This window comes from Cygnus olor, chromosome 2 (assembly GCF_009769625.2).
Source record: "Cygnus olor isolate bCygOlo1 chromosome 2, bCygOlo1.pri.v2, whole genome shotgun sequence".
Lineage (NCBI taxonomy): Eukaryota > Metazoa > Chordata > Aves > Anseriformes > Anatidae > Cygnus > Cygnus olor.
In genome coordinates, this window is record NC_049170.1 from 66,851,172 (window position 1) to 66,863,535 (window position 12,364).

Genomic DNA, 12,364 nt, shown 5'->3' on the forward strand with positions numbered 1-12,364 from the left:
AGGAAAGGATGCACAAACCATGAACACAAGTCTTTGAAACTAAGGTACATTTATAAACACAATATACAGAGTGGAATCTGACTGAGGTGAACGCTATAGCAGAATCCTTACTTCTGAAGAAGATAATCTGAAATGATCCAATTATGGCTTACTTTCTTTTCAGTATTTACAACAGCTAGACTTTATTAAAAATGACATAGAAACTGTAACTCTTCATATTTAATAGATAACAAAGATGAACATTACCCAGCAAGGCAAATATCCAATTAGTCATGTGAAAGAATCTTTCAACATCTGTCAAAGAAAATGCTTAGCAGACTATAAATTTCTCCTTGGGCTGTTGGCAATTCTAACACTCATTTCAAAATTTACATTTTTAATATATATACACACAAATTTAAAATGTATATATATTATATACATACATAATATTTTATATATATATATATAAGACATAGTCTGGATTAATCAAAGATGTTTCAAAAAATAGGATATTAATTGAAACACCAAGAAGGTTTTTTCCCTCCGTATAACTTATTCCTAAAAACAAACGGAAACATACTCCAAAAGCAACTAACTCTTCCAGATGCCAAATTAAGCATATCTGGAAACCTTTTCAGTGAATAGTCATGCTTAAGGAAAAAAACAACCTCCCCCACAAAACAAAACAAAAATGAAACATCCATACACAAGCTTCCTGAAACTGAATACCAGAAGTTCCTTTACACTTACTGAATTTCATTTAGAAACCAGAAGACAAAACTTATTCATAGTTATTATTCTAGAACTATATAAGTGTAGTTATCACTCTAGAATCCATGGTTGTTTTGAGAAACTAAGTGTATGTTTTCATGTTTGCAACTCCGAGCATTTGTTATCGAGGAAACAGAGTTGCTTATTTCTTACTGGAAGCTTTTTTAAATTCATACCAGTGTTGAACCTTGCTGTGTTCATCCATTCTATGAGCAGAAATGGTTCCTTTTCATACAGCCCTTGGCTGCTTTACACATTCCCTCCCTCTCCCACTTAGTTGTTTCACTGTTCCACTGTTCTTTTACAGCTACTAGCAATGGTATGCACACTTTATAGACAAAATGCTACTGAGAACCTATGCTAATCAGCGAGAGTACCATACGACTTTACAGTGAAAAGCTTTTAACTAGTTTGATTCAGAACAGCCATCAAATTCCAACTCACAGCATCTGTCCTTCATCTCTTAAGCACAGAGAGTAAAGCCATTTCCCAAACCAATGTGCCTACCAGTTGCTAACAATGGAAGAGAAGGAGTGCACAGCAATTAGAGGGAAGGGAGCCAGTGCAGGCACAGTTAGCATGCGTAGAAACAGCCCCAAAGAAAAACAGAAAAGGGAACAAGTGATGTATTTCTATTCCCCAGTACCTCCTTCTGCTAGTGTCTAAAATATTTGCTTCAGGAAACAGCTCTGGAGAGTAGAAAGCATCACAGCTACATCCTGTCCATTTTCTAGGCCGACTGAACAACAAATTTATTACCATCATCCACAGGACCACGTAGGTTTAAAAAGCCTCCACCCTCGCACCAAATGAAGTCATAAATACACACCAAAAATGCAAATACATGGCAATTTTATATATTTAAAAGCAAGCTATTGTCTGAACCACAACTACAGTTTCTGTACCTTTAACATGTCCATTTTTTTTCAGTTGAAAGTAAAATATTAAAGCTGGACAGCACCCACATTTTACAGAAAGTACTAATCAGATTAAAGACTTAGGAAGACAGCCTTCCGCTCAGAAGAACATCAGGGAATAGAAGATTGTTCTTGTACTCTAGCACCATGCATACATTAATGAGGTATTTTGAAAGAAAACAAAACTCATAATTTGATATGCATATGTAGTGAGATAGAAGGATGATTCTTACTATATTTACATACAGTTACTAGAATACACAACTAAATCAGTTACATATACTTTATCATTTGAAACATGACAAGTGCTTGAAGTTACGAAACATCATGACATTGTATGTCACTTAAATAAAAATCCAATAAGTAAATTTCTCTCTTTCATCTGTATGATCCAAAATATAACACTCAATATATGCTAGTCCAGCAAGTGTCGGCACCAAACACGTCTGCTTACAAAGCTGATTAGATGCTTTCAGATAGCTCTCAAATACCTTATGTCTGGAACTGCAATGTTTACTGCATCCGAACAAAACTTCTGCCTAATCTCCCTTTCACGCCTCCTCTCCCTGCCCCAAGTTTTAGGCAGATAATTTTTTCCTTATTTCAATTATCTTGTTGAACTGAGAGCAGGACAGTCCCTTACCTATGAAATAGCAGAGTAGCACAGTGAAGTGAGTGACAACGTGACAAAGCACAGATGGAAGCCACTGAACTACAGGCCACCAAGGGAATGTACAATGCAATGTGCCACCCTGCAAATACCTTTGCTACCTCCTAGACACCCTAATCTGTTTATCAACAGGTCAGAAATGTAACATCCTCTCCAAGAAACAAGAAATCCAGAGCGAGGAACAGTTCTTGACTAATCTTCCTCAGCAACTTGCGGAACAAACAGGCCTACATTCACAGAAGTATGTGAAATGCCTTTAAATCAAGGCACTGAATGCTTTCTCATTGGCATGCATTCAGTACAGTGGAAGTAACAATTCAATTGTTTGCTAGACCACAAACAATACTGTTTGAAATGAGCAACAAAGAGCTTACTTACCCTGACTTCCCTTGCAGCTTGCCGATGACAAATAAAAACATAAACACCAGAAAAATGCCTGAATATTTTGAACAGTGCAGCACAGCCTTACTTTTGCTGCCCTGCTCCCTCTGACTCTGCCTGTCAGCTCCACACAGGCAAAGAACTAAGTGGTGAATGTAGATTTCAAGATGCTTTAGAAGAGGTCTTCTCTAGGATTCCTACTGCCGATGTCTTAACAAATTCAGATAAAAGATTCACCTTAATTGAAGTAATTAAACTTTGTGAGAGAAGCTTTTGCCTTAATTTAAGTGCTTAAACTTTGGAAGAAGAGAGGTTTAAATATTATTTAGGAGTAGGGATGTAATTTGCAAATGCAAAGCCCTCTTCGTTCATCCTAAAACTTGCTTCAAACCCAACTGCAGCTCGTCAAGTTTCTCTGAAAACAACAAGGGGTACAGAGGAAGCCACCGGCACCAGGAGGTGGGACATACGTCCAGTTTTAAGGAAGACAGAGGCATGGATCCCGCAGTGCTTCACTGACCTACTTCCAGGGGTTTGTGTAACGAGGCACCGTGCCCGGTCGCGACCCACGCCTTCACCCCACACACAGCCCGGCCCCAGCAGCGAGCCCCCTCCTACCCGCCCGCACCGCGGGGGGAAGAAGAGGAGGATGAGGAAGGAGAGGACCCTATGATGGCGCCGTTACTCACCGTCCCCCACCGCCATCATAGCGCGGCTCCCCGCCACCACAGCCGCCGCCCCGCTTCAAAATAGCAGCCCTGCGCGGCGGGCAGGGCCCGGCACGGCACGGCCCCGGCTCTTACAGCGCTCCGCCCCGGGCCCGCCTCGCCCCGTCAAGGAGCCGCCCCCCCCGGCCCCCAGGGCTGAGGAAAGCGGGCAATGGCTGCCCGCGGCCTGCTCCTGCCTCGGTCCCGCATCGCGCCTGCGGCGCGACGCCATCGCTGGGGTTAAATAATAATAAAGTGTTTCCTCACGATTTGTTGCCTCTTGTCCAAGGGAGAGTTTCAAGTTTGGCAGGGGTTGTCGCTGGGAGAGGCAGGAAGCTGGCGGCGGTTGTAAACCGCTCACCTGCAGCAGGGTGGGTGCTCAGTTGGTGAAGGTCCTAAAAACACGCACAAGCGCCTTAAAAAACGGTGTGTGCATCAGCCTGCACACGTCCTCGACTTTCAAACACACTCAAACTGAAAGTACTGCTTTGCTGCTCTGCAAATTTTCATATTTCAAGATACAAACTACAACAGGTAACAGCTGAAATTTAAAATTTCAGCCAGAATGTGATGTCACTGTCTCCATAGGAACTCTGTTTCCACAAAGAAACCAACAAAGGGAAATACAAAAAAAAAAAAATCACCACCACGACCAACAACAAAAAAACATAATATGGCAAAACAGATACACACTAGTCCTATCGATTTTTCTTGCCTTTTTTTTAGGAGAACATAATAACTTGACTGTATTTTTATCACCTGTAACATAGCTCCCCCGTAACTGATACTAAATTGCTGTATCCTATCACATATTTATGAAGCTAACACTATGACGCATACCATTTAAATAGGAAAATTGCATGGGTTGAATAGAGACATACAATTTATATTCAGTTCGGATCATTCTGTCTACTGAATGGAGCAAAGTGTAGAGCTCAGTGTTATTATTTTCCCTACTTTTAATTCTACGTCTCAAAATTTACACTACGACCCAATACTGGAGTCGGTTTAAATTCTCTTAGTGAAAACAGTATTTGCAAACCCTAGCCAGCAGAAACAAGTGCTTTTGCAGCTTTGAGATTGGCTGCTGGGTCTGTTTCCATAGAAATGAAAATTCATTTGCTGAGAAATTGGGAGGTGCTTTAAAGAACCTTCCCGGTTTGCAGGGGTGTGAATATTTCTGTTGGAGCAGAAGGGCATGACAAGCACTACACGCAAGGCTTGGCATGACAGACAAACACATCCTGATATGATTCTCGTGATACGCTGCATTATTATGAATGTAGACAAAACACAAGGTTTTCCATAGCGGCTAACTCATTCACATAATTCACAGTAAAGAAACTATGTTGGTTTTCACTAGCCACAGCTGACTGCAAGGGAAGATGCTGGAATCAAGAAAGGGGAGAGGGAATCAAAGGTCAGCCAGAGAGACGAGTTATTTGCACGACAGTATTTAAGCTTGTAATAACTAATCAAGCAACAGCACTAAGACTCTTGCCCAGTCCCCTCATTAGGCACAGTGCCTTCCATGCTTCTCGCCTGTTGGCTTTTGAAGCTCCATTAAATGAAAGCTTCATCAAATGAAAGACAAAGCCAAGATAAAGCACTAACAATAGAAGAATATATTTTCAGTAACATTTTTAAAATAACAGTATAGATGGATTCAACAGATAAATGCAGTTCAACGAAAAATACTGAAACAAATGTACTAGAGGGATTCTGTCTCTGGGACCAAAACAGATGGACTCATAGCAACTTTTGCACAGAATTTGCCATCTACAAGACAAATTATTTATACCACTGTAAATGAGCACTGACACCTGCATTGTACAGATGAGATAAAATGGCTTAAAGAAAAAGAAACTTTGTCTGTTCTCATAAGATACAGACCAAAAGCTCTTAAGTGCTATGTAAACTAGTCCAGCAATAACTACGTTGTATTTATATTTTCATATACATTTAAATTATTTCAACACATTTTTATTCCCTCCTCTAACTATCTCAGTTCTCCTGAGAACTGCCAACAGAAAACACACATGTAAAATGTATCTTTGAACAGCTCAAACCTATGCGGTAGCATGAACTTTAAATGCAAAAACCAATGGTTTACCCTTCCAAAAGGAATAAATCTACAATCTAACAGAACAGTTATGTAAAAAATTTTCCCCAAAAATTAACACATATTTTCTTCTCTTTTTTCTATCAATCCTTACAAATCTACTCTTTTATTCTTCAGGTGTTCAAGAATAGCAATGTTTTACTTCAAACCAGAATGCAACATAAAACTCTATTACCTCAAGGAAAAGGTTTGAAAACACATTTCTTCAAACCTACAATCTCTTCCATTTTCACACAAACAAGAGAAAGGTAAGAACATTTAAAATGAAAAAGTATGTTTCTGTACAATAAGAAATCGCATGCATTCCTCAAAATCATAGAATCATAGAAAAAAATCTACTCTTGCACGGTTACTTCTTAGATCTAGCAGAGCCTCTTTTCAGTCAGAATAACTGGTTTCAACAAAAATGAGTATCTGAAAACACTCCCCTATAAATCAAAACCCGCTGATTGCTTACAGAAGAAAGATAAGGAAGCTTTCAAATCCAATCATATTAAAGCCACTGCTACACCACTGCCCTTGTGATATTATGCAACTTTTTTTCTTAAAGTATACTTTTAAGTAGGAAAGAATGATGGTTTTGCTCTTTCATACTATAAAATACTAACTCAGGAATGCAGTAGGAAGCAACGAGGATTCTTTGCACAACAGGTTTTGTTTTCATGAAATGCACCAAAAAAAGACCTTAAACTCAGTACATTAAAGGGGAATTTTAAGAGGAAGTCTTAACTTAAACATTAAAATATCTTTGAACGCTGCAATCACCTATCTTCAATTGAGAATTTTATGTATTACAATCATTATTCAACACTTTAAACTGAGAAAAAAAATCACATAATACATTCATGACTTGATTACCATTTTCTTTTAGAAATGCTGTAAGATAGGAAAAAGGCTCATTTGATTTTTTTTCTGTGCATGAGTACTCTGCAGCATTCATGTGTCCTCTACTGAGTGGATGCATAACTTGTTAAAGATTCTCTGCTGATTTCTGTGCAGTTTCAAAACCTTTTCCAACTGTATTCTGACAGTCCCCAAAACACTTTTGCTAATATAAGTTTGTTTCACTACGTAAATGTCTGATTTTCTTACATATGTTTCTAGTCATCCATTTCACATTGTTAATGTTAGTATTTAAATATTTATCTTGTGTTAATATAAAGCTGATTATAAACATATGTTCTTTCATACTCACCACTGATGCTACTTAAAATCATAGTTCCAGAGTTTCTTATTTCATCAAATTTTGTGAAGATTGTTTGCAACCTGTAAAGAAAAACAAATTATATGTATGTGCGTGTGTACATTTACATCTCTGAAATCTCCCAGGTTACTGGTAAAAACAGAACTTAGTTTATTATATATAAAACAGTAACACAGAATATACAAGGTATTATGAATATGTAGAAACAATTTCCAAAGGCTCTTCTTAAGTTAGTTGAGCATCTTCTCGCAAATGCACATAAAACTAAGCCAAGTCAGTGAAGAATAAAACTGAGCATCATTATTAACATTATTAAATATAATGAAAATTTGGAAGTACAGGTTCAGTAGTATTACACAGTGACTTCAGAATGGCAGTGATATTACCCTATTTATACACAACACTGTAAGGAAACAATTTGAACCATATAATGCTTAAGTGAACAAAATAGAGATCACTATTTAATTTGTTCTGTGACAATTATAAATTTTATCAAGATCTCAGCTTTGTTATGAAGATATTTTTGAAGTGGCTTGTGCCTCCACTGAAAAAAAGAGAAAATACTTTTTTCTAAACTTAAGGTACACTAAACACTTTAGTTATGTTCAACACTTACCGCTGATTTAAACACTCACAATAAAAACCACACTGCAAGTGCTTAGCTGAATGTAAATAGAAAAATAAAATTTTAATTTTATTTTTTAATTTAATTTTAATTTTATTTTAAATAAAATAAAAAATATCCACATTTTCAGTCTGGTCCCACATGGTAGAAAATGCTATTCAAGCAAGAAAGCTGGCCAAACCTGAACAGCTATTTCTCATCACTTCTGCAGAACATGCAGTAAAAGTAGTGTCTCACAGACAAAAATTTGACCAACAGACTAGCAGTGGGTTTGTACTAACATAGTAAGTTGTTCAGCTGCAAACAATTGAGAATACTTCCTTACATTCCTCCAAAGACTTTTCTGCATCTTAGGCTACTCAGCATATGGTAACATCTAACATGCATGTGAATTTTTAGATACAAAACTAGCAGGATTGAATCCTAACCTTAAGCACATAGTTATCGACTATAAACCGCATGACGGTCTGCAACTCTCTAAGTGGATATAGCTCAGCTACATTACGAGGACTAGAAGCTATATTATCTGATTCAAAATTTGCTAAAAGAACAAATATAGAATGGCTCTGTTTAGAGCTCACAATCCAAACTATTTTAAGACAAATTGGGAAAACCAGAAAAGAACAGAGCTTGGGTATAAAATTCTCATAGCACAGCAGAAAAGAGCAAAGTCAAAGAATCACAGAGCCACAGAATCATTTAAGTTGGACAACACCCTTAAGATCACCAAGTCTAACCATCAACCAACACTGCGTACCCCTTCTATTCACCTGAAACTCCTTTATCTAATAACAAAGGATATAATAAAATCATGAAATGTAGCCAGAAAGCAATATGAAAAGCCTCAGCATTTCCCCGCACTTTCAAATGCTTCAGTGCTCTCAACATGTTAGTTTTACTTTCCAAATATTTGAAAGCAATTTGCTGGAGAACAGACTTTGTCATGCATTCAACAGGCCCACAACCAGAACATCACATTAGCTTAGAATTCCACAGGAAGGCCTACCTTACTTCAAATGTCTAAACAAACAAACAAAAGAAATTTAATTGTGTAATTGAATAATCCATAACACAAACCAGCAGTTACTCTACCATTTCAGCTTATCTCAAAGCCATCTATAACTTCACAGTAGTTTGCATAATCTTCTCCTAATGTACTTGTCAATCTTCTCCTTGGAACCCTCCCTTTTGTGCCGCAGTTGCATTTACAACCATTGCAGCCACAGCAAATCGTCTGAAATAGCAGCAATTCATAAATGTCAGACTACACTGCCTTAATATTAAACCTTAGTCTTTTCATTAAAAGGTCGATTTGTAAAGCAAAGGCAATTTATACTGTAATGTATTTTTTGCATTTAGACTTCAAAAAGTAAAACTACAGCTATTGCATTAAATGCTTTCTGGGTACCAGTATTCACTAATCACATGTGGAAACCCATTAACGTGCAACGTGCTTCCAAATGTATGAAGTGAAAAGTTTAACACTAGGATCAGACAATACACATAGTAATGTATTATGCCATCTTACTTTATTAAAAGGAAATCAAGGCAATTGCTACATATGTGCAAAATTAAGTATTTTTACTGTTTACCAGAGACTACGAGTTCCCCTCAACACTACTGGATTCCATACTGAATGCTGCATTACCAGTCTGCCCAGTTAGTAAGGACTTAAAACTATGTGTGAAACACTGAAGCTGTTCTCTTGAGAAAAACTGAACATCAACACTATAGAGATTAAGAGATTTCCATTAAAATTTCCCCTTGTTTTTCTATATCCTGTTACATTGATGGCATGCTGTGTACGTGTACATACACACACACTCCCTCCTCCCCACTTTGGAGAAATTAAAAGAAAAAGTATTTCCTGCTCTTTTGAACTTAGTTATCAAAAAATACTTTAATGAACATTTTAAATTGAAGAGAAAAATGAAATGCTTCCTTATAAATACATTATAATAATACATAAATTGCTTCGCACTCTGGGCAAAATATCTGACAAAATAGTAACCAGGAACATTCAGTAACAGATTTGTCAACATTCAAAGCTATGCAGTCAGTGGTGCAGGCTGGAGAACACCATGGTACTGCCACTCCTGAAAGCTTACAATCACATCTTTCTGACTTCAGACACATTCTCTATAGTGTAGACACAGCGTGAGCTGGCATACATTTCCCTTTACTTCCTCCTTTGAAAAAAAAAAAAAGATCTCACAGACACATGTCTACATCTGGACACACAGATGGACCCTATCTACAGTATGAACTAGACAGACAAGTAGAATGTGCATACCACACAAAATGTAGCATTCATAAATGCATCCTGTAAAGTACATAACATATCAAAATATCAAGTTGTGGCCTTAGACACAAGAGCTCTCTAAACAAATAAACGTGTTTATATACATTTATGTTTCTCAAGTAATGGTGGGAAAAGCTGTCAGATGACTTCCTGAAAACTCTTAAAAGGCTTTTAACACTCAGACCTAGCAACTGCTGCTCTCTTCCAGATCTACATGTACTACTTCTATTCATGGAAGATCAGCTACACATGTTCCATACTGTAAGAAATTCCATTTGGCTCAAACAGAACAAAAACTGTTCAATATTTTTGGCTCTTAGAACAAGAAATACCATATGCACTTTCAGTATTCACAAATATATTAACACTAATACTTACAGGCCCCGTACCAAAGACTGTCAATCCTCTTTGGCAGCAACTTTAACTAAAGGTGAAACACAACATCCAAATCTTCAGCCACTGATTTGATACCGATTTTTTGAGCAATGTGCTTCGGGCCAAAATTAAGGTATTGTTCTGAGATTTACAAGTTGAAAAACAATACATGGAAAGAGGAACTCACTGGTTTCAGTGACAAACAGAAATTCACAAATTAATCTCTATGAGAGAATAAGAATGCACTGAAGAAAAATAGAGATAGTAGCAAGTAGAGTTGAAATACAAAAGTGCAACTCCATCTTCTTTTATTGACCATCTAGACTCCTATACAGGTCCAATTATCCTTCTCTAGAAAATCCAGTATTTTCCACAAAGGCACACCTACCAGGTGCAAATTATAAAGCCTTTTTAACCTAGTATTATTAAACTACTAACTACATTTGGCTTTATATAGACGCAACATGCTTACACTATTTGCATATTTAAGGAAATTGACTGATTTCTGTAAACAATGCTTGATGACTTTCCTTCCCTTCAGCAGACATGAGCTCTCATTTTCAGAGCTTTAGGGCAGAGTGCACTCAAGCAGCAACACACAGACTTCTCATGTGTCAGTTGTTATGTAAACTGCACAAGCCTACATTCTATTAAATCACATGTACCAAATACTGAAGTAATGGTGCTAGTATTTACATTTACGCACCATTTTAATGCACTGTCACAGTGAAAGAGCTGCAGTGTGGTTCTTTAAGGCTGACCTGAACAACTGAAAGCAGCTGTGTCTGAACTACAGATTATCTGTAATACTTAAAATCCTTAAAACCTACCCAGACACACAAATATGAACATAAATTCCCCTCAGAACAGTAAGATGATGCCCTAAATCAAGCTGCTTCACACACCATAGCTCCTGCATATCCACACAAAAAGTTTAATGCATCTAAGTGAAGGGAGAACTTCTGACAGACAATGGGGAAGAAACCTCTTAAATTGGGTCTGCCTGTGAAGGAGCAACAGTCTGAGACAGAGCTAATCCGTCTTTCCTGAGCTTTGTCAGTTACCTTGTTACTGCATTAAGAAGAAGGAAGAGACTAAAGGATTTCTGCTTTCTGACAGTGCTAGGGATGGAGACTTGTAGCTTTGTGCAACAACTCAAGTATATCTTATCTCCCCCCTTCCTCCCAGCCTGAAGACTACTTTAAAGGACATAGCACTGAGCTTCAGCTCATGTATTATTTTACACTGGCCTTGATGTCAGTTGTGAAACTGCTGAGATTCAGTGACAAGAACCAGTTTGACATGCACCAAGTACAGCCTTGCTTGTTTATGTAAATGAAAATGGTAAAACTGTGCTTGCTTTCAGAGCACAGGGAATTTTGTACTCAAATGGTTCAGGCAGTAGGAATAAGAAGTTGACCACTATTGCAAGTAAATTAGAAGCTGCTGATTACCCTGAGGAGAAAAATCTCCTATGGTGTTTAATCCTATTTGGATCCCAAGATTTACTTACTTTGTATTGCATGGAAATGTGAACAGGATGAGTGCTGAACCTAAATGTATGATCAGACCCAACACTCTTAGGACAGACAAAAGCTTTTGTTATCTGCATTCTTCTGCTCTGATATATTATGAGTTTCTCTGATACAATTATCTGCTGCAGAACTGAATTTTTGAAATTGTACTAATAATATAGCTTAAACTTCTGTGGTAACCACACAATCATTTCACACTACAGAACTGTGACAATCATTAAATAGAAAGGAATGAATATGTATGACTTCTCATTCCTAGAGGCAGGGAAAGCATTTGATCAAAGAGGCTGAACTCTGCCTGGCATGTGAAATAGTAAATTCAACACCATTCTCCTATTACAGTATTTCAGTACCCTATAAATTATCATTAAAAACTAAGGCTAATAATTTTTAGAGGGGTCTCACGAGTCACAGAATCCATTCTGATATTCTGTCTAACCCCACGTAATAGATACATTCAGCTTTCTCAAAATCAAGAAACATGCTGAAGACTCAGAGTAAAATGTTATGTTAGTTTGTAATAGGCTAACATTTTTAAGAAGTGTAAATAATTTTAATAAGGAATTTTAAAGATTTTATTGTATAAACAGTCTTTCCCACCAAGTACAAATTCAAGCTCTACCTAGTTTTCTTAAAGAAACAAATCCTTACAAGAGTAGCAAGAAGACAATGGCTACTTTTATTTCACATAAACTAAGCTACAAACAACACCGACCAGCCTTTAAAGAATTGCTCTTCAGAAAGAAAAACTACTGATGAAATAAGCATTTTCA

The 12,364-nt window shown here is 37.3% G+C and overlaps 1 protein-coding gene across 49 annotated transcripts in view; it reads right to left on the bottom strand.

The window, feature by feature from the left end:
• CLASP2 (cytoplasmic linker associated protein 2) overlaps positions 1–12,364 on the bottom strand; it is a 142,270-nt gene that overhangs the window by 103,150 nt on the left and 26,756 nt on the right. For all 49 annotated transcript variants that reach the window (XM_040546832.1, XM_040546827.1, XM_040546821.1 and 46 more), the window contains one exon: positions 6,746–6,816. In XM_040546832.1, the coding sequence (XP_040402766.1) occupies positions 6,746–6,816 (71 nt within the window). The remainder of the gene's footprint in view (positions 1–6,745; positions 6,817–12,364) is intronic.